At 42.4% G+C, this 26,549-nt stretch overlaps 1 protein-coding gene across 1 annotated transcript; it reads right to left on the reverse strand.

Moving 5' to 3' along the window:
* Positions 1-171: 171 nt before the first annotated feature.
* On the reverse strand, positions 172-11,083 carry CPHXL2 (cytoplasmic polyadenylated homeobox like 2). Its single transcript, XM_054534423.1, is given in 3 exon segments — positions 172-385; positions 387-1,165; positions 10,859-11,083. Coding segments are annotated over 3 exon segments (1,218 nt in total).
* Positions 11,084-26,549: the final 15,466 nt, after the last annotated feature.

The following is a 26,549-nucleotide window of genomic DNA, read 5'->3' on the forward strand; positions in this document are numbered from 1 at the left end:
CCCTTAGGCTCAAACAACCTCACTTCAGCTGGCTTTTTAAAAAAAATTTATTTTTATTTATTTACTTATTTTTATTTTTATTTTTTATGTGAAGGCTTCTGGAGATGGCTTTGCTTTGGCCTGCTGTGTGGGTGACTGTGGGCTTGACCTGTGGCTATGGTTCTCTGACACTTAGCAATACTTTGCAAAGCTGCATCCTTGGGTTCCTGTGGCAGGCCCGTGTAGACCCCTCAACCTAAAACTGCTGCATTTGAGTCCTGAGTTGCCTGAAGCCCCTTCCTGCATATTTTGCCCCAGAGGCAGCAGGGGTGAGTCGACAGCTATTTGGGGAGGCACGTGCTGCAGTTGAGAGCACAACGACTTTCCATTATTCTGAGGCAGTTGACTGCAGCTGTGACTGAGCCGAGGGCCACTGCTTGTCTAGATCCCAAGGACCCGAGTCCATCGGCAGCTGTTCCTGCAACATCATCCCCTCTGAGTAATTCTGAGGCTGTTGGTGCTGCTGCAGGTGATACTGCCAATCATTCTGCTGCTGTTCTCGCAGCAGTGAGAGACAGAATGAGCAACAACAATGGTCTTTCTTCACCCCATATGCACCTTGAGCGTAATCCAAAAGGAAGGGACTTGCATGCTGGCTTTCCCTGGTTTCAGTCCTTTCTCCATGAAAATATGGCACAGAAGATGGGGGAGGATGAAGGCATTCTGCAGAATTGTAGCTGAGAAAACGATAGGCAGTAGAATGCTCACTTCCTGTGTCACCTCCATACTCCAAAGGATAGCCTGGATGCTTTTCAGTACCTGCGACCAGACAGGAGCACTGGGAACCCACCTGTTGACTGGGAATCCCTTGTTTCTCTAGAGAAGAGCACATGGAGCCCACCTGTTGACTGGGAGTCTCTTGGTTCTCCAAAGAGAAGCAATTGTAGCCCATCTGTTGACAGGCAATCCTCTTTTTCTCCAGAAGGGAGCAACCAGCTCTTCTCATCAGACCCCTCTTGGCACAGGAAAAACTCTGCTCTGTGGCATAGTTGGAAGCTGCAGCCTGGGTTTCCTGGAGGCTTAAAAATGGACGGGCTTGGACTGGGAAATCGTGTTTTTTCCAAGTAAGAAATATTCTGTGTCTTTCTTCAGGTGGAATTCTGGCTCTATTATTCTGGAACCAGTTCTAAAGGGAAAAGATAATATTGTATTATCAAATCTACTTATCTGATTATATTCCTCTATGCATTCCTTAATGTAGGAGGCTTTTTCTTTTTAAGCCTCTTAAAAGCAGAGTCCCTGACTTGCCTTCAGACATTAAGGCTTATAAAAAATAAGACAATCTCTCCTAGAACTGCACATATGATACCAGAGGTCATGCATCATGCATTTCTAGAACCATAACCTCCTTCACTGGAGACAGTGACACCATGGTTTACGTGTAAACCTAGGCTGTCCAGAATCTATCTCCAACCTACTTGTGACCTATATGCAATCTTCTCATGCTTGCTCACTGAGACCCACTCTGTGCTACAGAAGAGGCTCCCAGCTGTCCCACCTAGACGTGGATTGTTCCTACAACCCTGCTACTTTACTCATGCTCTTCCACCAGGAAGAATTAATAATGTATTTTCTGATACCATTTCTGTTGTATACATGCACATAATTCTTACATACATTGGGTTCAAGGGTCACAAGTAAAGAGTGCAATTGTTTCAATTATTTATTGACCATATATTTGTTGTATGACTCTGTGAGGAGAAGAAACAAACCATTTTTCCTCTGCTCTCATACCACAACAGTCACAGAAAGACTACTGTGAGCAAATGTGTTTCCCCACACACAAGGCAAGCAGTCAGTTCTGCAGTGCACACCAGCTGGGTGTCCTCCAATTCAATTCCAGCACTGCCCACCTGGAAACACTGTCAGATCCCACAGGTCGAGGGCGCAGTCCTGCAAGACTGCCCCTCTTTCAGATGCCAGTTGCAAGTCTGGGCTTTTACAACTTTTGACTGACTAGCTTCGGGTTGGGGCTCCTGTAACCTCCTTTTTGGGTTTGATTAACTTGCCAGAGCAGCTGACAGAACTCAGGGAATCGCATATGTTTACCAGTTTGTTACAAAGGATATAGATTCATAGGGTGAGATATGGGGGAAGGGGTGCAGAGCTTTCATGCCCTGCCTGGACAAGCCACCCTCCAGGAACTTTCACATGTTCAGCTATCTGGAAGCTCCCCAAACCCACTTTTTTTTTCCTTTTTCTTTCTTCTTTTTTTTTTTTTTTTTAACGGAGGCTTCATTGCATAGGCATGATTAAACCATCAACTGCTGGTGATCAACTTAACCATCAGCGCCTTCCCCTCCCCAGAAGTTGGAGGGTGGGGCTGAAAGTCCCAACCCTCTAATCCTGCTTGGATCTTTACAGCTCTCATCCTGAAGCTGCTAGGGTCTACTACCCATCAGTCAACTCATTAGTGTAGAAAAAGACATCACTTTGGAGATTATAAGTATTTTGAGAATTGCATGCCAGGAAACAGCGGAAGACCAAATATATATTTAGAATAACCGTAGTTATTTCATTCAATTTGTCTAATCTTTATTTTTCTCTCCCCTAGAAAGAGGATAATATTCAAATACCCAAATTATTCAAGCTTCGAGGGAGGCAGAGATGAGAAAATGCTTTTTGTATCCCAAGAAGCTATGGTTTGAATAAGGGAGATAATACTTTTTTTTTTTTTTTTTTTTTTGAGATGGAGTCTCGCTCTGTCACCCAGGCTGGAGTGCAGTGGCGCAATGTCAGCTCACTGCAAGCTCCGCCTCCCAGGTTCACGCTATTCTTCTGCCTCAGCCTCCTGAGTAGCTGGGACTACAGGTGCCCACCACCACGCCCGGCTAATTTTTTTTTGTATTTTTAGTAGAGACGGGGTTTCACCGTGTTAGCCAGGATGGTCTTGATCTCCTGACCTCGTGATCCGCCCGCCTCAGCCTCCTAAAGTGCTGGGATTACAGGCGTGAGCCACTCACTGCACCCGGCGGGAGGTAATTCTTATAGTTCAGGCTACAGGGTAAGTTACTTGCATAATCTAACAGGAACCTCTTATTTTTATATTTCCATGTCCTGTGCTACTAAGTTCAGAATTGCTTTAGGCTATTAGGAGCACTGAAGCTACAAGGATCTTTGATCCACACACAGGATAATTGTTTAAAACAAAACCATGACTAGGCACAATGAACCAAGCACCTATGACACAGAAAATTACACATATTTTAGAGAAAACTGAGGTGCAGGAGTGCTATGGTTTAAATGTCCCCACCAAAACTCATCTTGAAACTGTAAACCAAAAATACAATTCCAAGGCCCCCCAACCATCTGAATGGACCCCTCCTCTCAGCCAAGGGCTTTCCAAAGTTAACTGAAAAACTAGTTCAGACCTTGATGGCAAAGGGGAGCCAGACCTGCCTCATTATACCCTCCTTTCTTTTGGGATTACTGATAAAACAGACTCCTCAAGTATGATAAACATAGAACAAGGCCGGCGCGGTGGCTCACGCCTGTAATCCCAGCACTTTGGGAGGCCGAGGCAGGTGGATCACGAGGTCAGGAGATCGAGACCATCCTGGCTAACACGGTGAAACCCTGTCTCTACTAAAAAAAATACAAAAAATTAGCCGGGCGTGGTGGCGGGCACCTGTAGTCCCAGCTACTCAGGAGGCTGAGGCAGGAGAATGGTGTGAACCTGGGAGGCGGAGCTTGCAGTGAGCTGAGATCGTGCCACTGCACTCCAGCCTGGGTGACAGAGCAAGACTCTGTCTCAAAAAAAAAAAAAAAAAAAAAGAAACATAGAACATACTCTTCAAGTCTGGTAAGAAACATTTACAGTCTATTCTCTCTGAAATCTGGTACCTGGTGGCTTCATCAGCATGACAACACTTTGGTCTCCACAATTCCTTATGGTAACCCAGACATTCCTTTCTAGTGATAATAACTCTTTCAACTAACTACCAATCAGAAAATCTTTGAATCTGTCTATGACTTGGAAGCCCCTGCTTCCAGTTGTCCTGCCTTTCCAGACCCAACCAATGTACATCTTACATGTATCGACTGATGCCTTATGTCTCCCTAAAATGTATAAAACCAAGTTGTGGCCTGACCACCTTGGGCACATATCATCAGGACCTCCTGAAGCTGTGTCACAGGCATGTTCTTAACCTTGACAAAACTTTCTAAATTGATTAAGATCTGTCTCAGATACTTTTGTTTTATAAAACTATATCTTCAGCTGGGTGCAGTGTCTCACGCCTGTAATCCCAGCAGTTTTGGAGGCCGAGGTGGGCAGATCACCTGAGGTCGGGAGTTTGAGACCAGCCTGACCAACATGGAGAAACCCCGTATTTACTAAAAGTACAAAATTAGCTAGGCATGGTGGCACATGCCTGTAATCCCAGCTACTCGGGAGGCTAAGGCAGGAGAATTGCTTGAACCGGGGAGGCGAAGGTTGCAGTGGGCTGAGATCACGCCATTGCACTCCAGCCTGGGCAACAAGAGCAAAACTCCATCTCAAAAAAAAAAAAAAAAGAAAGAAAAAAAGAAAAACAAACAAAAAAAACCCCAAAATCTTAATCTCCAATGTGGCAGCACTGAGAGGTGAGGCCTTAAAAGGTGACTGGATCACGAGGACTTTGCCCTCATGAATGGATTAACACATTCATGGATTAATGGATTAATGGATTAATGGGTTATCATGGGAGTGGTACTGGTGACTTTACAAGAGTAAGAGACCCCTGAGCTAGTACCCTCAGCCACCTTGCCATGTGATACCCTGTATCACCTTGGTCCCCACCAGAAAGAAAGCTCTCACCAGATGCAGCCCCTTCACCTTGGACTTCTCAGCCTTCATAACTATAAGAAATAAATGTTTTCTTTATAAATCACTCAATTTCAGATATTCTGTTCTAAGCAACAGAAAAGGGACTAGGAGAGTCATGAATTTGTCAGAGATTATAGAGCCAGTGGGAGGCAGTGCTCATGAGAGTCTAACCAAAAAAAGCAAGTGTCTGCTTTCATGTATCACAGGGCCTCCTATGCTCCTGCCCTAGTCATGATTGCCTCCTGCTTACCATAGGGGCACTTTCTGTAAACACAGGCAGCTCAGTGCAATGCAATGCAATTTAAATTGCCAGTTTCCATGAACTCTCTTTCATAAGCCTGTCCTTTGATGGGCATGGAAAATGATTAATAAGCAATACCAAAACTGAGAAACTTAATAGTTGGAAATTCAGAAATGTAAAAAAAAAAAAAAAATGGTAATACTATAAGAATGTGTACTTACAGAAAGGACTGTGCCACTGCCAGAGCTTCAGCTGCCTGGCATTTAAAGTTTTAACTCAATTGAAGAATTGAGAGATCATGGTGGACAAGAGGCAGGACTAGATTGTGGCTCCCACACGGACAGACAGAGCAGTGTGTGGAGACTCGCATGGTGAAATTTTGCTCCAGAACTACTGCAGGAATAAAGCAGGAAAGCTGAGAGAACCCACAGACCCTCTGAAGGAAGTAGATTGCTCCTGAAGGGCCCGGGAGATGCCCCCAAATACTCTGATGCTCTCTTCAAAATGGGACCTCCTGGCAGGAAGCCAACAAGCACAAAAATAGTGCATTCAACAACCAAAACTAAGGTCCCTCACAGGGTCCATTTCATCCCCTGCCACCTCCACCAGAGCAGATGCTGGTATCCACAGCTGAGAGACCTGCAGATGGTTCACAACACAGGACTCTGTGCAGACAACCCGCAGTACCAGCCCGGAGCCTGGTAGACCTGCTGGGTGGCTAGATCCAGAAGAGAGATAACAACCACTACAGCTCGGCTGTCAGGATGCCATATCCCTGGGAAAAGAGAAAGAGTACTACATCAAGGGAACACCCTGTGGGACAAAAGAATCTGAACAGCAGCCTTGAGCCCTAGCACTTCCCTCTGTCATGGCCTACCCAAATGAGAAGGAACCAGAAAAATAATTCTGGTAATATGACAAAGCAACGTTCTTTAACACCCCCCAAAAAATCACACTACCTCACCAGCAATGGAGCCAAACCAAAAAGAAATCCATGACTTACCTGAAAAAGAATTCAGAAAGGCAGTTATTAAGCTAGTCAAGGACGTGCTAGAGAAAGGTGAAGTACAATTTAAGGAGATGAAAAAACTAATAAGAGGAATAAGTAGAAATATCTTCAGTGAAATACATAGCATAAATAAAAAACAATAAAAACTTCAGGAAATAACAGATGCACTTAGAGAAATGCAAAATTCTCTGGAAAGCCTCAGCTGTAGAATCAAACAAGCAGAAGAAAGAACTTCAGTGCTTGAAGACAAGATTTTTGAATTAATCTCATCCAACAAAGACAAAGAAAAAAGAATAAGAAAAAATGAACAAAGCCTCCAAGAAGTTTGGGATTATGTTAAATGACCAAGCCTAAGAATAATTGGCATTCCTGAGGAAGAAGAGTAATCTAAAAGTTTGAAAGACATATTTGGGAGAATAATCAAAGAAAACTTCCCTGGACTTGTTAGAAACCTAGACATCTATATACAAGAAGCTCAACATCTGGGAAATTCATTCCAAAAAAAAATTGCCTAGGCACATTGTTGTCAAGTTCATCTAAAGTTAAGATGAAGGAAAGAATCTTAAGAGCCATAAGACAAAAGCCAGGAAACCTATAAAGGAAAACATGTCAGATTAACAGCAGATTTCTAACCAGAAACTCTACAAGCTAGAAGGGATTGGGGCCCTATCTTCAGCCTCCTTAAACAAAACAATTATCAGCCAAGAATTGTGTATCCAGTGAAAGTAAGCATCATAAATGAAGAAAATATATAGTCTTTTTCAGACAAACAAATGGTGAGATAATCTGCCACTACCAAGCCACACTACAAAAACTGCTAAAAGGAGCTCTAAAATCTTGAAATAAATCCTGGAAACGCATCAAAACAGAGCCTTTTAAAGCATAAATCTCACAGGACCTATGCAACAACAAAAAACAATCAAAAAACACCAAGGTATAGCCAAGTGCGGTGGCTAATGCTTGTAATCCCAGCACTTTGGGAGGCTGAGGCGGGCAGATCACTTGAGGTCAGGAGTTTGAGACTAGCCTGGCCAACATGGCGAAACCCCGATTCTACTAAAAATACAAAAATTAGCTGGGCATGGTGGCAGGAGTCTGTAATCCCACCTACTTGGGAGGATGAGACAGGAGAATCACTTGAACCGGGGAGGCGGAGGTTGCAGTGAGCCAAGACTGCGTCATTGCACTCCAGCCTGGGCAACAGAGCAAGACTGTCCCAGCAAACCAACCAACCAACCAACCAAGGTATACAGGCAACAAATAGCACAATGAATGGAATAGTACCTCACATCTCAATACTAACGTTGAATGTAAATGGCCTAAATGCTCCACTTAAAACATACAGAATTGCAGAATGGATAAGAATTCACCAATCACATATCTGCTGCCTTCAAGAGACTCACCTAACACATAAGAACTCACATAAACTTAAGGTGAAGGGGTGGAAAAGGACATCCATGGCAATGGACACCAAAAGCAAGCATGAGTAGCTATTTTTTATCAGACAACACAAACTTTAAAGCAACAGCAGTTAGAAAAGGCAAAGAGGGACATTATATAATGGTAAAAGGCCTTGTACAACAGGAAAATACCACAATCCCAAATATATATGCACCTAAAACTGGAGTTCCCAAATTTATAAAACAATTACTACCAGACCCAAGAAATGGGATAGACAGCAATACAATAATAGTGGAGGACGGCCAGGCGTGGTGGCTCACACCTGTAATCCCAGCACTTTGGGAGGCTGAGGCAGGCAGATCACCTGAGGTCAGGAGTTCAAGACCAGCCTGGCCAACAAGTCTCTACTGAAAACACAAAATTAGCCTGGTGTGGTGGTGCATGCCTATAATTCCAGCTACTTGGGAGGCTGAGGCAGGAGAATCGCTTGAACCTGGGAGATGGAGGTTGCAGTGAGCTGAGATCATGCCATTGCACTCTAGCCTGGGCAACAAAAGTGAAACTCCCATCTCAAAAAAAAAAAAAAAAAAAAAGTGGAGGACATCAATATTCCACTGACAGCACTAGACAGGTCATCAAGACAAAGTCAACATAAAACAATGGATTTAAACTATACTCTGGAACAAATGGACTTCACAGATATTTACAGAACATTCTACCCAACAACTGCAGAATGTACATTCTATTAATCAGCACATGGAATTTTCTCCAAGGTAGACCATATGATAGGTCACAAAACAAGTCTCAATAAATTTAACAAAACTGAAATTATATCAAGTACTCTCTCAGACCACAGTGGAATAAAACTGAGAATCAACTCCAAAAGGAACCTTCAAAACCATGCAAATATATGGAAATTAAATAACCTGTTCCTGAATGATCATTGGGTCAACAATGAAATCAAGATGGAAGTTAAAGAATTCTTCAAACTGGCCAGGCGCGGTGGTTCACACCTGTAATCCCAGCACTTTGGGAGGCCGAGGCAGGTGGATCACCTGAGGTCAGGAGTTCAAGACCAGCCTGGCCAATAATGGTGAAACCCTATCTCTACTAATAATACAAAAATTAGCCACGTGTGGTGGTGCGTGCCTGTAGTCACAGCTAGTCAGGAGATTGAGGCAGAAGAATTGCTTGAACCTGGGAGGTGGAGGTTGCAGTGAGCCGAGGTCATGCCACTGCGCTCCAGCCTGGGCGACAGAGGGAGACTCCGTCTCCAAAAAAAAAAAATTATAAAAAAATTAGTAACGAAATTACTTACACAATATTTTTGTATTTTTTTCATATAAAACCTGATCTGTATTCTTATTCTAGTTTATATTAATGGGCAGTTTCTTCCAAGTTTCAAGCAACCAATAAATCCGTCTGTGCACTATTACAGAACGTAGAGAGCAAGGGAAATCTTTGCCATTCTGTTTATAAAATATAACTCTATTTCAATCAATTTTTACAGTAATTAACAGGCATTTTCTCAACTGATTCTATGATATCAGAAAAATGTCCACAAACATTGGTTCATGCAGCAGATAATTGTAAAGCCCTTACCACTTTGCTAGGGCTTGTGCCAGATCCCAGGGCATTATTCATAAACAGGCAATTTTCAAATTTGTATCTCCTAGTAAGTGCCCTCCCCTGAATTTCAGACTTGCATATTCAAATGTTCTGTTAGTATTTCCACTTGTATGTTTATCTGACATGTGAAACATGTGTCCAAAATGTAAACTTTGATTTCTCTGACACACCTGCCCCTCCCTAGGTCCCCTCCTTAGTAAAAGGCAACTCTCTTCTTCCACAGACTTAAGTCAAGCATCCAAGTAACCTTTGAGTCCACCTTACCTTTCACAGCATATCCCACACATAGTAAACTTTGTCAGCTCCATCTCAAACATCTACAGTCTCATTAGTCCCATCCACCTGCACAGCTAGCAAGCTGGCCCAAACCACTGTCACCACCACTAACTACAGCAGCGTCAACTCATCCACTGCTTCCAAATTTGCCTCACTGCAGTCTAGTTTTCACAATACATACCCACCGTATTTTCACAAACATACATACATAATAAATAATACTATTTTCCTGTGTGATGAAATGCTATATACTCCTTAATTCTTTATATTTTTCTTTTCTTTTTTTTTTGAGACAGAGTCTCGCTCTGTCACCCAGGCTGGAGGGCAGTGGCGGGATCTCTGCTCACTTCAGCCTCTGCCTCCTGGGTTCCAGCGATTCTCCTGCCTCAGCCTCCCAGGTAGCTGAGATTACAGGCACGCACCACCACTCCTGGTTAATTTTTGTATTTTTAGTAGAGATGGGGTTTCACCATGTTGGTCAGGCTGGTCTCAAACTCCTGACCTCGTGATTTGCCCACCTTGGCCTCCCAAAGTGCTAGGATTACAGGCATGAGCCACCGCAACAGGCCTATATTTTTCATATTGTGTATGTGTGTACAATTTTCTCTCAGATTGGTTCTGGATACCAAGATCTGAGGATGTTTCTGTCCCTTACATAAAACTGTGTAGTATTTGCATAATGCTGGGCATGTCCTCTCATGTCCTTAAAACCATCTCTAGATTACTTACAAGACCTAATACCTAATATAACACAAATGCTACATAAGTAGTTCTTATTCTGTATTGTTTTAAAATTTGTATTTTTTTAATTGTATTTTTCTTTTCTTTCTTTTTTTTTTTTTGAGACAGGGTCTCACTCAGTCACCCAGGAGTGCAGCGGTGGGATCAAGGCTGGGATTACAGGTGTGAGCCACTGGCCCAGCCTATTTTCTTTTTTAAATTTTCCAAATATTTTCCATTTGTGGTTAGTTAAATCCGTGCATGTGGAACCAGTGGATATGGAGGATTAATTGTATAGATGTATATATTTTGATTACTGTGTCCCATTTCTTTGAATTCTGTAACTTTTCATCTAATCTTCTGGCTTCTACCTCCATCTATACTTATTGCCCTTTAATTTTCTAGGAAATGGCTGGAGATGGTGGCTAACGCCTGTAATCCCAGCACTTTGGGAGGCCGAGACGGGTGCATTGCTTGACCCCGGGAGTTCGACACCAGCCCAGGCAACATGGCAAGACTCCCATCTTTACAAAAAATACAAAGCCCAGTGTGGTGGTGGGAGCTTGTAGTCCTTGCTACTAAGTGGGGAGTGCTGAGGTTGGGGAGTCACCTGAGCCCAGGAAGTTGAGGCTGCAGTGAGCCGTGATCACTCCATTGCACTCCAGACTGGGCGACTGGAGTGAGACCTTTCCTAAAAAAAAAAACCTAAGAAACATGCATATGAGGTTGAACTTACATTTATTACATTAACTGGACAATGAAATTTGTTGGCCAGTGTTTTCCTAGTGGTGAAATCAGGATAACTGTTCTCTCCAAATATTTCCTTAAGTTCCTGCAATAATTCTTCAGAAAATTTATGTCGGTGTTTTGTTTTTCTTTTTTTCCTTGTTTGTCTTTCTTCATTATGATGATCCTCTTCAGCTGGGAAACCTGACGAAAGTATAAGTAGCGAGAAGAGCATTGGAGAATATTGGTAATAACCAGACCAAAGAAGAGTGTTAGCACCACTGATTCCCTCCCCTTCCCAAGATGAAATCCAGGCGTGACCTCATAGCTACTCACAATAATAAAATTACAAATGAAAGCAGGAATTGGCTAACTCTAGGCCTATGGGCCAGATCCAGCCAGTTGCGTTTTTGTAAACAGAGTTTTTTTGAAACACCAGTCACCAGTCACATTCATTTACTTATGTCTTGTCTATGGCTGTTTTCAAGCCACAATAGTGGAATCAGTAGTTGAGGTTCAGATGTGTCTAGGGTCCACACAGCCTAACATATTTACCATCTGGATTTGAGAATTTATCTTTTATTTATTTATTTATTTTGTCACCCTGGCTGGAGTGCAGTGGCGTGATCTTGGCTCACTGCAACCTCTGCCTCCTGGGTTCAAGCAATTCTCCTGCCTCAGCCTCCCAAGTAGCTGGGATTACAGGCGCCCGCCACTACACCCAGCTAATTGTATTTTTAGTAGAGACGGGATTTCACCATGTCGGCCAGGCTGGTCTTGAACTCCTGACCTCATGATTTGCTTGCCTCAGCTTCCCAAAGTGCTAGGATTACAGGCGTGAGCCACCGTGCCGGCTGAGAATTTATCTTTAAAATTAGAACTAATTGCAGAAGAATATTTTATTATTTCATCACTGTAATATATAACAGGAAAAACTGATCTATACTGATTGGAAGGCAGGATATGGGCTACTGAGGGAACGGAATCGGAGCCTGAAAGAGAGCGAACAGAGGCCTCTGGGTGCCACTAAGTTCTCTTTATCTGAGTGCTCTCTGAGTTCCATGAGTGTAGCTGGTTTATGAACATTTGTTAAATTAAACATGTATAAATATTTGCTATTTTTGGCATGCACAGTATATTTCAGTTAAAAGTTTATTGATTTGTTTATTTTTGAGATGGAGTCTCACTGTCGCCGAGGCTGGAGACCACGCCTGTAATCCCAGCACTTTGAAAAGCCGAGGTGGGCAGATCATCTGAGGTCAGGAGTTCAAGACCAGCCTGGACAACATGGCAAAACCCCATCTCTACTAAAAATACAAAAATTAGCTGGGCATGGTAGTCCCAGCTACTGGGGAGGCTGAGGCAGGAGAATCACTTGAACCTGGGAGATGGAGGTTGCAGTGAGCCGAGATCGCGCTATTGCACTCCAGCCTGGGTGACAAGAGCAAAACTCCGTCTCCAAAAAAAAAAAAAAAAGAAAAATACAAAACACAGAATGAGCTTACCTTACACGTGACCTTCTCGCTCCATCCAGGGGTCATCAATAACAATAAAATTAAGCCTAACCCAGCATGCTTCAAGAGTTTTCAAAGAGTGACAAAGCCTCTTCCATACTTTAGATATGGAAGTTCTCACAATATTTCTGAACAAAATCACAGAATAAAAAACTGCCACATTTGTGAGCTAGGAAAAAAAATACCTGGGACATTTTTGTTTTTTAAGAGACAAGGCCTCACTCTGTCACCCAGGCTGGAGAGCAGTGACATGATCATAGCTTATGGCAGCTTCCAACTCCTGGGCTCAAATGATCCCTCCTGCCTCAGGCTCCCAAGTAGCTGGAACCACAGGCATGCACCACACCTGGCCAATTTTTATTTTTTTTTGTAGAAATAGGGTCTTGCTATGTTGCCTAGGCTTGTCTCAAACTTCTGGACTCAAGCTATCCTCCCACCTCTGCCTCCCAAAGTGTTGGGATTACAGGCATGAGCCACGGCATCCAGCCTCAATTGCTCTCTGCTTTAATAATTATTAATACACAGCCAGTCTTTGTCTGATCTAGAACCCATCCATTCGAACTTCCCCCCAAGATGTTTTACCTTTTAATAAAATTTGATCTGTAGGTATTTTTGTCTGTCTAAAAACTAAAGAATTTTGTAAACAAGAACCATAATTGGGTTTAATTTTTAAATGCCTAGTCCTATCTAAAAGCTGCAGTGTCCTATTGTACCCCGAGTGAATAACACCAGTCAAACTGACTGCCCACAATCGTCACTATTATAAGGTAAAAGATGAAACCCTACAAAACCCCAATTTTCATGGAAACAGTCTTCTCACAACAAAACACACTGAGTTCTCTACCAAAGGCACTCACCTTGGGAAGACATGTCGAAGCTCTAGTCCATGGCCTTTCCAACTGAAAAAATAATGAATTGTAAAGCTGAATTACTTTAAATATACTCAGAGGTGCCCACCCTAATCACGCCTCCACCCTAGTCATGCTTTTTTGATTTATTTACAGAACCCACCTTTTCAAATCCTATCTTCTATTCATTGAGATTAATTTTCTTCTTTAATTCTTTAATATCACATTTTCATCCTCATTTTACAGGTAAGAACCTTTGGTGCAGAATGGTTCAGAGCCCAGGATCAGCTCTCCGACCCTGGCAGTCTGACAGCTGATTCCATGCCTGTCACCACACACTTATTCTATATAACAGTGATTCTGTACACTCTTGTGAGAACTAAAAATAAAATTCCAAGTCCCCCAAACAACTCAAAGGACCGCCCCCGCCTTAGCCAAGGGGACCTCAGAAGAAACCTCAAAAACTGAGTTCTGGCCGGGCGTGGTGGCTCAGGCCTGTAATCCCAGCACTTTGGGAGGCTGAGGTGGGTGGTCACCCGAGGTCAGGAGTTGGAGACCACCCTGGCCAACATGGCGAAACCCCGTCTCCACAAAAAGTTCAAAAATTAGCTGGGCGTGGTGGTGGACGCCTGTAATCCCAGCTACTTGGGAGGGTGAGGCAGGATAATCGCTTGAACCTGGGAGGCGGAGGTTGCAGTGTGCTGAGATCGCGCCACTGCACTCCAGCCTGGGTGACAGAGCAAGACTCTGTCTCAAAAAAAAAAAAAAAAAAAAAAAAAGCAAAAAAACCCTCAAAAACTGAGTTCCCAGCCGTGATGAGATGGGAGGTCAGACATACTTCATATTTCTCACTTTTGTGGTTTAGACACAGCTGACCAGCATTAATATTTAAATGGAGATCATGAGACTGACAAAATGAACTCTTGGTGGCAATAAAATCAAATTAATAAACAGGACCTAAGGCACTGTGAGGCATGGATTAAGTTTCACTCATTCTTATACTTAACTATGCGCTGGGCGCGGTGGCTCACGCCTGTAATCCCAGCACTTTGGGAGGTAGAGGCAGGAGGATCCCTTGAGGTCAGGAGTTCAAGACCAGCCTGGTCAACATGGTGAAACCCTGTCTCTACTAAAAATACAAAAAAATTAGCCGGGCATTGTGGTGTGTGCCTGTAATCTCAGCTACTCAGGAGGCTGAGGCAGGAGAATTGCTTGAACCCAGGAGGCGGAGGTTGCAGTGAACTGAGATTGCGCCACTGTACTCCAGTCTGGGCAACAGAGCAAGACTCTGTCTCAAAAAAAAAAAAAAAAAAAAAAAAAGAATAAACTATGCTCTAACTGCCACAAGGGTTTTCTTTATCTCTAGCAGCTAAACAAGCACTGGCCTCGAGATAAGCAATGTTGAAGCAGTTGCGGTTCACCAACCATTAGATACCGAGCTCCTCTGTTCCAAGAGCCATAACTACAGCTTGATTCAACAATAGGCTGATTTATGTAATTCTCCACTGCTAAGGGACTGCTGACTGAAATTGACCAAATAGTTTCACTGACAGCTTTTTTTTGATAAACTAGAAATGGGCTCTTCTTGTCTTAAAGCTTGAAACTTATTGTTTTATGTGAGTTTTAATTTTTTTATTTTTAGGAAAGAACTCCCAGGCCTCTCAAAAAGTGTTAAAGAACTAAAACTTGGCCAGGCACAGTGGCTCACACCTTTAATCCCAGCACCTTGGGATGCTGAGACGGGTGGATTACTCAAGGTTAGGAATTCCAGACCAACCTAATCAACATGGTAAAAAACTAGCCGGGCGTGGTCGTGTGTGCTTGTAATCCCTGCTACTAGGTGGCTGAGGCAGGAGGAGGCTTGAACCCAGGAGGTAGAGGTTGCAGTGAGCCAAGATCATGCCTCTGCACTCCAGCCTGGGTAACAGAGTGAGACGCCAGTCTCAGGAAAAAAAAAAAAAAAAAAAAAAAATTAACAAAGAACTGAAACTCACTGGATCATCACATCTAAACGATGAGACCCCAGTCCCTTCATTCATCACAATTGCTTCCTTACCTGTCCCGAGTTCCTGTTTTCACATACATAGTTACATTTCTTCCCTGCTATATAAAATCCTAATTTTAGTCAGTCAGGGAGATGGATTTGAGACTGATCTCCTACCTCCTAGGCTGCAATAATCACTATCTCAGTGATTGGCTTCTTTTGTGGCCAGAAGCCCGACCTAGACTGAACCCCTGGTGTTTTGGTAACAGATTTTGGTTCCCTGACCGGGAATGTGTTGCTCATGGCTTGGCTGCCAAGGGCTGGGAGTCTCAGAAGCTCTCCTAAGCTGCTGCCAACCCAATTTTGGCTGGAGGTGAGTTTCTGTCTGTCCCTGGCTACACTGCAGCCAGCTCCAGCTATGTTCCTGATTGCATGGGAAGAATAGCCTTTGAAATTTGACATCTGTGTCCTGATAGGTGAATGGCCTTTGTGGGTCCATACGGCAGGATCTGCTCCTCTCAACTTGGGAAATTTTTAAAGGAATTTCTATTTGTAGGTTGAACAAGGCCAACTGACTGAGAGAGGAAATGCCCTGACTGTTTTAGAGCGGACACTCCTGAGGGATTGTTATGTAATTGTGCGTTGTGTGTGTGCCCAGGCAAGTGAGTGTCTTTTGTGGGTACCAGACAACAGGATTGATTCTCAACTGAGAAGTTATGAAGGAATTTTTGTTTGCAGGTTGATCAAGCCCAACTGATGGAGAGAGGAAGCACGCTGATTCTTTCAGTGTGGACACTCTCCGGACTTGCTTGCTGCTGCAGCAGTTGGATTGTATTTTGGTGATTGTGTGTGTATGTTAATATAGTCATGAGAAATTATTTAATGTATTAATTAATTTATTTTTTGAGACAGAGTCTCACTCTGTCACCCAGGCTGGAGGGCAGCGGTGTGATCTCTGCTCACTGCCACATCCACCTCCCGGGCTCAAGCGATTCTCCTGCCTCAGCCTCCCGGGTAGCTGAGATTACAGGCACCCACCACCATGCCCAGCTAATTTTTGTATTTTTAGTATAGACAGGGTTTCACCATGTTGGCAAGGCCAGTTTCGAACTCCTGACCTCAAATGATCCACCCGCCTTGGGCTCCCAAAGTCCTGGGATTACAGGCATGAGCCACCAGGCCAGACGAATCATGGGAAATTAGAGTTTGATAAACTGATGTTATTTGGTAATACTGTTTGGCCCCAGTGTTTTTTGGAATCTGAAGTTTGCTGTTGAATGGGAAATTGGAAAGGAATTCCATGTATCCAGGCTTTGATGCTGTTGTTCTAAGCACGGCTGGGCCTGATTAGTATGTGATGTCTTTCTATGGTGCTGTTTGGCCCCACTATTCTTTAGAGTCTGGAGAGGTTTGGCCTTTAAAAATCGAACTGCCACAGAAACTGCTTTACCAAAAATTTTGGTTGATAGCCTTCATTGGATTATCTATCAGGGCAAACAAAGTGCAGCCCCGTAAACCAGTGAGTTAGTATTGCTATCTTATGGCTAGAATTCTGAGGTTAAACTACTGGATCTTTGTTTATGTGTGTGTGTATACATGTCTAGATGTGTTTATGTATGTACATTTATTATGTTATATGTTGTGTTTGCCAAATTGGCTTATAAATAAAAGAGCGCTCATAAATTAAACCAAAAGTATTTTTTAAGTTCATGTGACTTAGGTAAACCTTTAATAAATAAATTGGCTTTAAGATTATTGGTAAAATGAAAAAATAGAAAGGCCTTCAGAATTGTCAGCATAAATTTTTGTCTGGATTTTATATTTGTGTCTGCTAGATATTTTGAGGCGTCAAGGTTTGGCATAGAAAGTTATAAAACTATGGGGCCAGGCGCGGTGGCTCATGCCTGTAATACCAGCACTTTGGGAGGCTGAGGCGGGCAGATCACCTAAGGTCGGGAGTTGGAGACCAGCCTGACCAACATGGAGAAACCTCGTCTGTACTAAAAATACAAAATTAGCAAGGCGTGCTGGCGCATGCCTGTAATCCCAGCTACTCGGGAGGCTGAGGCAGGAGAATTGCTTGAACCCGGGAGGCAGAGGTTGCAGTGAGTCAAGATCATGCCATCGTACTCCAGCCTGGGCAACAAGAGTGAAACTCCATCTCAAAAAAAAAAAAAAAGTTATAAAACTATGAACCCAGCAAAAACAAAATAATCTTGGTTTGTGTGCCTTTTTTGACAAGTGAGACTAATTTAATGTTGTTAGTGAATCTTCTGAGTCACTGGAAAAATATCTATGTATTTACCTTTAAGATTCCTACTTAGGTGAGTACCTGATGTTCACGGGCTATTAAAAAAACTGATTAACAAGGAAATAACTAAGTTTAAGTATATCTAGCTGTGTCTAATATCTCAGTTTTAAAAAAAAATCTCAATTTTCAGAAGTAATCAAGGTAAATTGCTCAAAATGAAAGAATTTAGTCTATATAAATAGGATAAATGTTGTAGGTGAACTTTTTGTGTCATTGAAAATCTTAAAATTATTTTTGATGCTCATTGGATGTCAAGGTCATTTCCAATGAAGACAAAGTTATGATGTGGAGCAACGTATTTCTTTTTAAAATTTATTTTATTTATTTTAAATTTCAATTTTTTTGGGGAACAGGTGGTTTTTGGTTACATGGATAAGTTTGTTAGTGGTAATTTCTGAGATTTTTGGTTCACTTGTCACCTGAGCATTGTACACTATACACAATGTGTAGTCTTTTATCCCTCACTGTTTCCCACCCTTCCCCTGAGTCCCCAAAGTTTATTATATCATTCTTATGTCTTTGCATCCTCACAGCTTAGCTCTCACTTGTAAGTGAGAACATAAAATGTTTGGTTTTCCATTCCTGAGTTACTTCACTTAGAATAATGGTCTCCAACTTTATCCAGGTTGCTGCAAATGCCATTATTTCATTCCTTTGTATGACTGAATAGTATTCCATGGTATGTGTGTATGTATATATATACACCACATTTTAAAAATTCACTCATTGGTTGATGGGCATTTATGCTGGTTTCATATTTTTTCAATTGTGAATTGTGCTGCTAGAAACATGTGTGTGCAAGTGTTTTTTTCCTATAATGACTTCTTTTCCTCTGATGTGGGATTGCTGAATCAAATGGTAGTTCTACTTTTAGTTCGTTATGGAATCTCCATAGTGTTTTCCATAGTGGTTGCATAGTTTACATTCCCACTAGCAGTGTACAAGTGTTCCCCTTTCACCACATCCACAACATCTACTATTTTTTGATTTTTAATTTGTGGCCATTTTTGCAGGAGTAAGGTGGTATCTCATTGTGGTTTTAATTTGCATTTTCCTGATATAAGTGATTGTTAAGAGGCAGAAAAGAGACAGAGACAAGGCTTGGGGTGGCTGGACAGCAACACGCGTTTATTGGATGAGGAAATCTGTGGAGGGAGACACCACTGAGCGCAGGAGTCCTAGCCCCGTGGCCGGGACGGGTTGGGGGAAGTGTTGCAAAACGGGATGGGGGTAGTGCTGCTAGCTGCTGAAAACGGAGAAAATTCCTGTGGTCAGGTGGTTGGGCCTGGGACCTGCCCGGTTGTTTCCACGGCCTAGGCCCCAGTGGAATTTTCCACCCTGGTGAGCATGTCCATAATGGCAGGAGTTTACGGGATGACACGGCTTGGCTAACATTCCTGTCTTTTACTTTTGTATGAAACAAATAGAGGCGTTGTTGATTATGTGACTGCTTCCTGCTGAGTAGGGGCGCTGAAATCAGGGTTTGGGTTTTGAAGCAGTAGATGTCTGACTTCAGAGTCGCTTTCCTGGAGGCCCTGATACTGGACTTGGTGGAGGAGAAGGATGGTATCAATATGTTTCTGGGTGTTTGCCTGGACAAGATAGTTCAGCCTTTGGGAGATGAAGAGGGATATGAAGGTGAGTATGCATGGGCCAATTGTTAGTATTAGGAAGAGGAAGATTAGAAGCCCTAAGGAAGGGACATCCCAACGCATCCACTTTAGGAGGGATGACCCCTGCCACCAAGAGTCAGTGACTTGAAGTCAGATTTCTACAGCCCTGTCACGGAGCCTGCAGGCTGTGTCACAATCAATGCCAGATTCATTAACATGAAACAGCATTCTTGCTTGAACTTGGGAGGCGGAGGTTGCAGTGAGCCGAGATCACGCCACTGCAGTCCAGCCTGGGCGACAAAGTGAGACTCCGTCTCAAAAAAAAAAAAAAACAAACAAAAAAACACCTCAGCATACTTTTTGGAGACATATACATGTGCCCCTTTTCTCAGTGATTAGCAGGTCTAGGGCCCTCAAGTTTTGGAGGATGACTCCAGCAACGGAGTCTATCTGCCTCTGGAGGTTTGTAATGGAGGTATGCATGTCCTCTAGGGTACTATAAAGGATTGTGGAGATTTTTTGATATAGGCCGTCGAGGTTGATACACCTGCTGTTCTGGTGCTGAGTATGGCAGAGATGCTTACTTACTCCTCTTAACAAGGGAATGAGATGCAGACCCTGCCTACTGCATGTGGAGGAGGATGAGGTAGGAGTCACTAAAGGAACCTGGATGGTCTGGTTGTTTGGCAGAATGTTAATGTCTCGGGATTGAAACACTAGGGTGCATGCTCCTGACCAATTGGTTGGTAGGCAGAGATAAGAGTTCCTGCCACAAAGGAAGAAGACACGGGGGGTGGATGGACAAATGTTGTAGGTTATGGTGGCAAACCATAAGGAAATGGGAGCTGAGTCTTCAGAGAAGCCCTCTCGGATGCTTTTCTCATTCTCCCATATTGAAAAGCTATCTGCAAGGGCGGCCCCAGTGAGGAGCTGATAAGATATGTCAGTAGGGGAAGAGGTGAAGGAAGTGTGATTTTGTAGGGAAAGGAAAAAAGAGGTTCTGTCCACTAACAGCCATTGTGAGTTGGAAGAAGGGCTGGGATGGAGGAAGCATGAGAGAGAGGAGTCATGGCATTTCCTCCATGGGAGTCCCTTAACACTTGGTGGGTGTCGCTGACAGAGAGGGGTGGGGGAGAAGATAAGGGAAGTGGGTGCTGAGATGAAAGGGGGGCCAGAAAATCACAGTGGATTTTTGAAGGCTGAGGAAGACCCTATTCAGTGATTTATTTGGTGATTTTGATGATCCTGAGATGGATTGAGAGTGAGGCTCCCCACTAGAGTCTTGTGAGGGGATTGGAGAAGAATCGGCTAAAGCAGAGGGGGGCCTGAGCTATGAGTGATGTCTGGGTGGAAATGAGGCCTTCAATGGGTGGTCTGGGGGGATTTGCCTGTGTTAGGGATAGACGAGGATTAAGGAGTTATAGTAGGGTAACAGCCCTGTGTTCAGGGTTTTGGAAAGAGTGAAATGTTTGTGGAGGGAAGGTGTTTAAATGGCTGAGGGTATAAAAAGTTTCTGTAAATGGAATGTCCTCATATAGGGTATATGGTTATAGGGTTACAACAGAGGTATAGGGTTAGGGTTACAACAGACTGGTATAGGGTTACAACAGACTGGGTCCAGGTGTGTAAGTCTGCAGGGATGGCGGTGAACCATTGGGTCTGTGGGGATATGCATAACCAGCAGTTAGAGGAGAGGGGAGGCTGGCTTGGCTAAGGAGGTTGTGTGGCAGGTTGACGAAGGGTGCCCAACTGCCAAATGTTGGGGGTGGGGACTTAGAGCATCCCACAGACAAAGAAGACAAGAGGAGAAAAAGGAGATTTGAGTAGGAGTGAAATGTTGGAAGGTGCCCTGCAGCCATAGCTCCTGGATTATTAGTGTGAAGAATTGGAGTGAACTATCCAGGGTTGTGGGGAGGGAATACAAGGAAAGATCTGAAAGAAGGTATGGAGACCAGGATTTCAAGACCAGCCTGGCCAACATGGCTAAATGCTGTCTCTACTAAAATACAAAAATTAGCTGGGTGTGGTGGTATGCACCTGTAATCCCAGCTATTTGGGAGGCTGAGGCAGGAGAATCGCTTGAACCTGGGAGGTGGAGGTTGCAGTGAGCTCAGATTGCTGCCACTGCACTCCAGCCTGGGTGACAGAGTGAGACTCCATCTCAAAAAAAAAAAAAAAAAAAAAAGAAGACATATGTTTCATAAAGAAGGTTATAAAGAAAAGATAATAATTTTGTATGAGAAAGCACCTTGTTTGGTGAATTTTTTTCTAAAGTAAAATGAATCATTACTAAAACAAAAAGAAAAGAAAAAAAGAAAAAATTTAGGACAAAACAAAAAGTTGAAGCATGCCATAGATGATCTGTGTAAGTCATTTGCCGTTTTTTTCTGTTTCTCTGTGTCTTATCTTCATGCACATAAAAAGAAAATGGAAAGATGAAAAAGTTTAGGTAATAAAATATTCTTTAAAACCTGATAGAAAATTGGAGAAAGTTGGCTAATTAACATTGCTCAGAGTTAAAGGTCTTAGTGTTGACGAAAGTAAAAGAAGAAATGTTATAAAGAAACACATTGGCAGTTTGGCAATTATTATTATTATTTTTTATTTTCATTTTTTTGAGACTGAGTCTTGTTCTGTCACCCAACCTGGAGTGCAATGGCGTGATCTCGGCTCACTGCAACCTCCTCCTCCTGGGTTCAAATGATTCTCCTGCCTCAGCCTCCTGAGTAGCTGGGACTACAGGCACATGCCACCATGCCCAGCTAATTTTTGTATTTTTAGTAGAGACGAGGTTTCACCGTATTGGTCAGGCTGGTCTTGAACTCCTGACCTCGTAAACCACCTGCCTCGGCCTCCCAAAGTGGTGGGATTACAGGCATGAGCCACTGCGCCTGGCGGCAATTATTTTTTAATACAGTTAAGCATGAAGCCAGATGTAGCTTGCAGCCATATTTCACACATGCTTGCACTGCTTCACACTATATTTGCAATTCTGTATGGATAGTACTATCAGTAAAGTGCTTGCTGGTCATGTACCTAAAGTGAATTTCTTAATTGCACAAAATGTATACTGTTAATGGTGAACTTAAAGACATTAAATTGTGTATCAGGAACAAAATATCCATATATATTTTTTTTAGGTTCTGGTAACACTTTAACCTCTAAGGTAAACTGAGTAGGAGAAAAATTGGGGATTGATTTCCTGTTTATTTATTTTTGCTTCTAATTTTCATTTATTTGCTTTTCTCTTTTGGGTTTTACTTATATATACGTGTAAAAACAATTGATGTATTTTAGGTTTCCCAAGAAAGGCTTTTATTTGGTCCTATGAATAGTCATTATGTTTTCTATGAGTTTCTAATAATTCATTGTTTGCTCTATTTATCTAAAGTTCTTAAGCTACCTTTGTCAAGCCTCTAAAAACTGATAAAGGACACTGGCTATTTAAAATTTGATTGGTTTTGCTTACCTCTAGTAATCTAGAGAGCTATAAAAGATTTAAGGTTTCTGGCCAAAATAATTAAAAGACTTATTTTAAAAGTTCTGAGCAGAAATAGTACATTTGTTTTTTGAAAAGGTAGGTGAGAATAAAAATGTTTAAATAGTGTTTATTTCCAAGGTAATTCAATTCAATCAATAATTTGAATTGGTTTCAGATCTTTTCCTTCAGGTAATGAGAAAACACTCTGTTATGGGTACACATTTTTAATGTTCAGAAACAATTGGCCTTTCCATAAGGAAATTACATGGATTGGGATTTCTTTCAAACTAATTTAGTTGTGTTGACCATTATTAAAATTAAGTGACATTCATTTGGATTAAGTAGTAATTTTAAAATGTGAGGCTTTCTAGTGATTTTTTTTATTGAGACAGAGTCTCATTCTGTTGCCCAGGATGGAGTGCAGTGTCTCAATCTTGGCTCATTGCAACCTCTGCCTCCTGGGTTTGAGCAATTCTCATGCACTGGCCTCCCAAGTAGCTGGAATCACAGGCACTTGCCACCACACCCGGCTAATTTTTGTGTTTTTAGTAGAGACGGGGTTTCACCATGTTGGCTGGGCTGGTCTCAAACTTCTAACTTCAAGTGATCCGCCCACCTCAGCCTCCCAAAGTGCTGGGATTACAGATGCGAGCTACCACCCCCAGCCATCTTCTAGTTATTTTTAATCCTAAGCCATTTATCTATCACTGATGAGCCTTCATGTATGTACTTGAAAACAAAATATATACAAATGTTGCCCTGGTTTGAAGATTCTAGTAATGAAAAGTTACCTAATCGGTTGTCAGTATGTTATCTAGAAACCAATCTTAGAAACGTGTGATGATGCTTTTTCAAAATAGCTGAAAAGAAATTATTCTGTGCCTGCTTTTACTTTGTCCTTGTTTTGTCCTATAATATTTAAGTGAAGGGAGATTATTTAGCCTCATATTGAATTTCCAAAACTGATATTTGTGTTTGCCATTTTTTAATGATGGAGAGAAAAGTTAGTTATCTTACTTTGATAAGTTTGACATAGGATCTATCACTTTTTGAAGCTTTTGGTGACAGTTGTCACTAGAATGCTAGCAATTAGATATATGCAATGAATAACTTAATTACATTAATAAAATGTCTTGAAGTGCTGCAGACAGTAACTCTTGGACACCAAATCACAGTGTTTTAATTTGTGACATGCTAGAGAGAATGACAGTCCTTTCTGTGGTATAAATATCCCATTACCTAATCCTAGTTCCGTTAAGTTTCAGGGCTTTGACTCCTGAGTCTGAAAAAGCCACCACCCCCTGCTAAATATTAAGCATTAACACCAGTTGAAGTCTCATCTTCAGACTCAGTAGAAGATGACAATCAAAATGAACTGTTTTCATGAGACACGGGTCCAGGAATAAAAACCACTCAATCCCTCTAGGCCCAGGGACTATCGAAGAAGAGGTGGTTGCCTGAGACTGTAAGGGCTGATTCTGAGGGATAAGATTAGTTCAGTTTTTCTTTCTATTTGTTTCTTTTGAGACAAGGTCTCCCTCTGTCACCCAGTGCAGTGGCGCCATCATGGCTCACCACAACCTCTGCCTCCCAGGCTCAAGCACTCTTCTTACCTCCACATCCTGGATAGCTGAGACCACAGACACACACCACCATGCCTGCCTTGGCCTCCCAGGGTGCTGGGATTACAGGTGTGAGCCACCACTCTGGGCCTGGAGTTTCTCTATAAATCAAACATTAATATCAAAAGCACACTGATGCATGGCCAGCATCTGATCCCCTGTGTTGGAAAAACAGAGTTTTCTTGGAACATAGATCTACTCTTTAATAAAAAAATATAAAAGGTTATAAAACATTGATGGAAATCTTTCCTTATGGTGGAACTGATTAAAATTTTAATAGTTAAAATTAATCACAAAATTAATTCAATTTTAATTTAATTAAAATTAGTTTCCTGAAGTCCAAGAGAGACATATTAGGCTTATTTGTTATGTTAGAGCTATGTAGGAAGCATTGTCAAATCTGAGGTGGTGTTTAGCTTCCTTTGGGTTGTATTTATATAGATGTGTTGTTAATGTTAATAAAAGACTATGAGATTTAAAAAATTCTCATGTCTTAATATATATTGTTAGTAGTAACTATGATTATTATAATTGTTGTATGCCACAGAAATAAGCAAATTTCCTTGTTGACTGTGTCTTTAACTATGGCTGTCTTAAGATTTTGTCACCTATTATTGTTTTTTTGCTTTCATTCTTCTCCAAAAAATGACTTATAACTACAGTCCAGGGCTTGCTTCTTTGGGAGAGTTCATTAAAAAAAAATCTTTTTTTTTTTTTTTTTTCAGACAGAGTCTCACTTTTTTTTTTTTTTTTTTTTTTTTGAGATAGAGTCTTGCTCTTTCACCCAGGCCGGACTGCAGTGGCACTATCTCGGCTCACTGCAAGCTCCGCCTCCTGGGTTCATGCCATTCTCCTGCCTCAGCCTCCTGAGTAGCTGAGATTACAGGCGCCCGCCACCACGCCCAACTAATTTTTTAAAATATTTTTAGTAGAGACGGGGTTTCACTGTGTTAGCCAAGATGGTCTCGATCTCCTGACCTCATGATCTGCCCGCCTCGGCCTCCCAAAGTGCTGGGATTACAGGCGTGAGCCACCACGCCTGGCCTCAGGGTCTCACTTTGTTACCCAGGTTGGAATGCAGTGGCACAAGCTTGGCTCACTGCAACCTCCGTCTCCTAGGTTCAAACGATTCTCTTGCCACAGCCACGTGAGTGGCTGGGATTACAGGTGTGTGTCACCATGACTGGCTAATTTTTGTATTTTTGATAGAAACAGGGTTTGCCATGTTGGCCAGGCTAGTCTGGGGCTCCTGACCTCAAGTGATCTGCCCACATCGGCTTCCCAAAGTGCTGAGATTATAGGTGTGAGCCACCGTTCCCAGCCAAAAAGGACTCTTAAAGGCAGGTTTCTGATAACTTTGGAGATTGTGCCATTGGATTAGAGAGAAAATTTCCAGGGCATGAATGGAAAGGCTGACATGTTCATAAATATTGCTGACCTGTTTTGAAGCAGAGCAGGGAGTTGATTGCATGGATTGGACTAATGAAGGACTGAAATTTTTATTGCTTTTTGTTGATGTTGTTTGTTACAAACATTGCTGATTCTTCAGTCTGGAGAGCTTTTTTTTTTTTTGAGTTATTTATACCCTTTAACAATTGAGTAGAATATACTCTTGTAAACAGAATTTGAGGCATATTTCTCTCTCTGCCTAGTTGCTCAAGAACTTGTAAATTAGTTGCGAATGTTCTTCATTCCTGGCAACAAGTTTGCATAAGTGCAATAAGAATCTGTTTTCTGTCCTGGCACGGTGGCTCACCCCTGTAATCCCAGCACTTTGGGAGGCTGAGGCGGGTGGATCACAAGGTCAGGAGATTGAGACCATCCTGGCTAACATGGTGAAACCCCGTCTCTACTAAAAATACAAAAAATAAGCTGGGCACGGTGGTGGGCGCCTGTAGTCCTAGCTACTCGGGAGAATGGTGTGAACCCGGGAGGCAGAGCTTGAAGTGAGCTGAGATCGCACCCACTGCACTCTAGCCTGGGCGACAGAGCAAAACTGTGTCTCGAAAAAAAAAAAAAAAATCTGTTTTCTTTTATAATGGGACACAGTTTGAGGAACTGGTTATTGCCCCAGGGCTTTGACTGAAATGCCTTTGTGAGAGGCTCTAGCAAGGCCATTTTAGGAGAGGCTATGTGGACAATGATTCTTGCTGCACTTTGTGTGGGTAATCAGGCCAAGTATATGGGACTGAAGCTTATTTTGCAGGTAGGTTGGTTCTGCTGTTATTTGTCTTTGGAGGAAACTGGGGACTGGAGAGAGAAAGACTGTGTTTCTGAAGAAAACTACAGTATTAGATTAACCTTTGATTCCTGGGTGGCCACATGGTC

The sequence above is a fragment of the Pongo abelii genome, chromosome 18, assembly GCF_028885655.2.
Source record: "Pongo abelii isolate AG06213 chromosome 18, NHGRI_mPonAbe1-v2.0_pri, whole genome shotgun sequence".
Classification (NCBI taxonomy): domain Eukaryota; kingdom Metazoa; phylum Chordata; class Mammalia; order Primates; family Hominidae; genus Pongo; species Pongo abelii.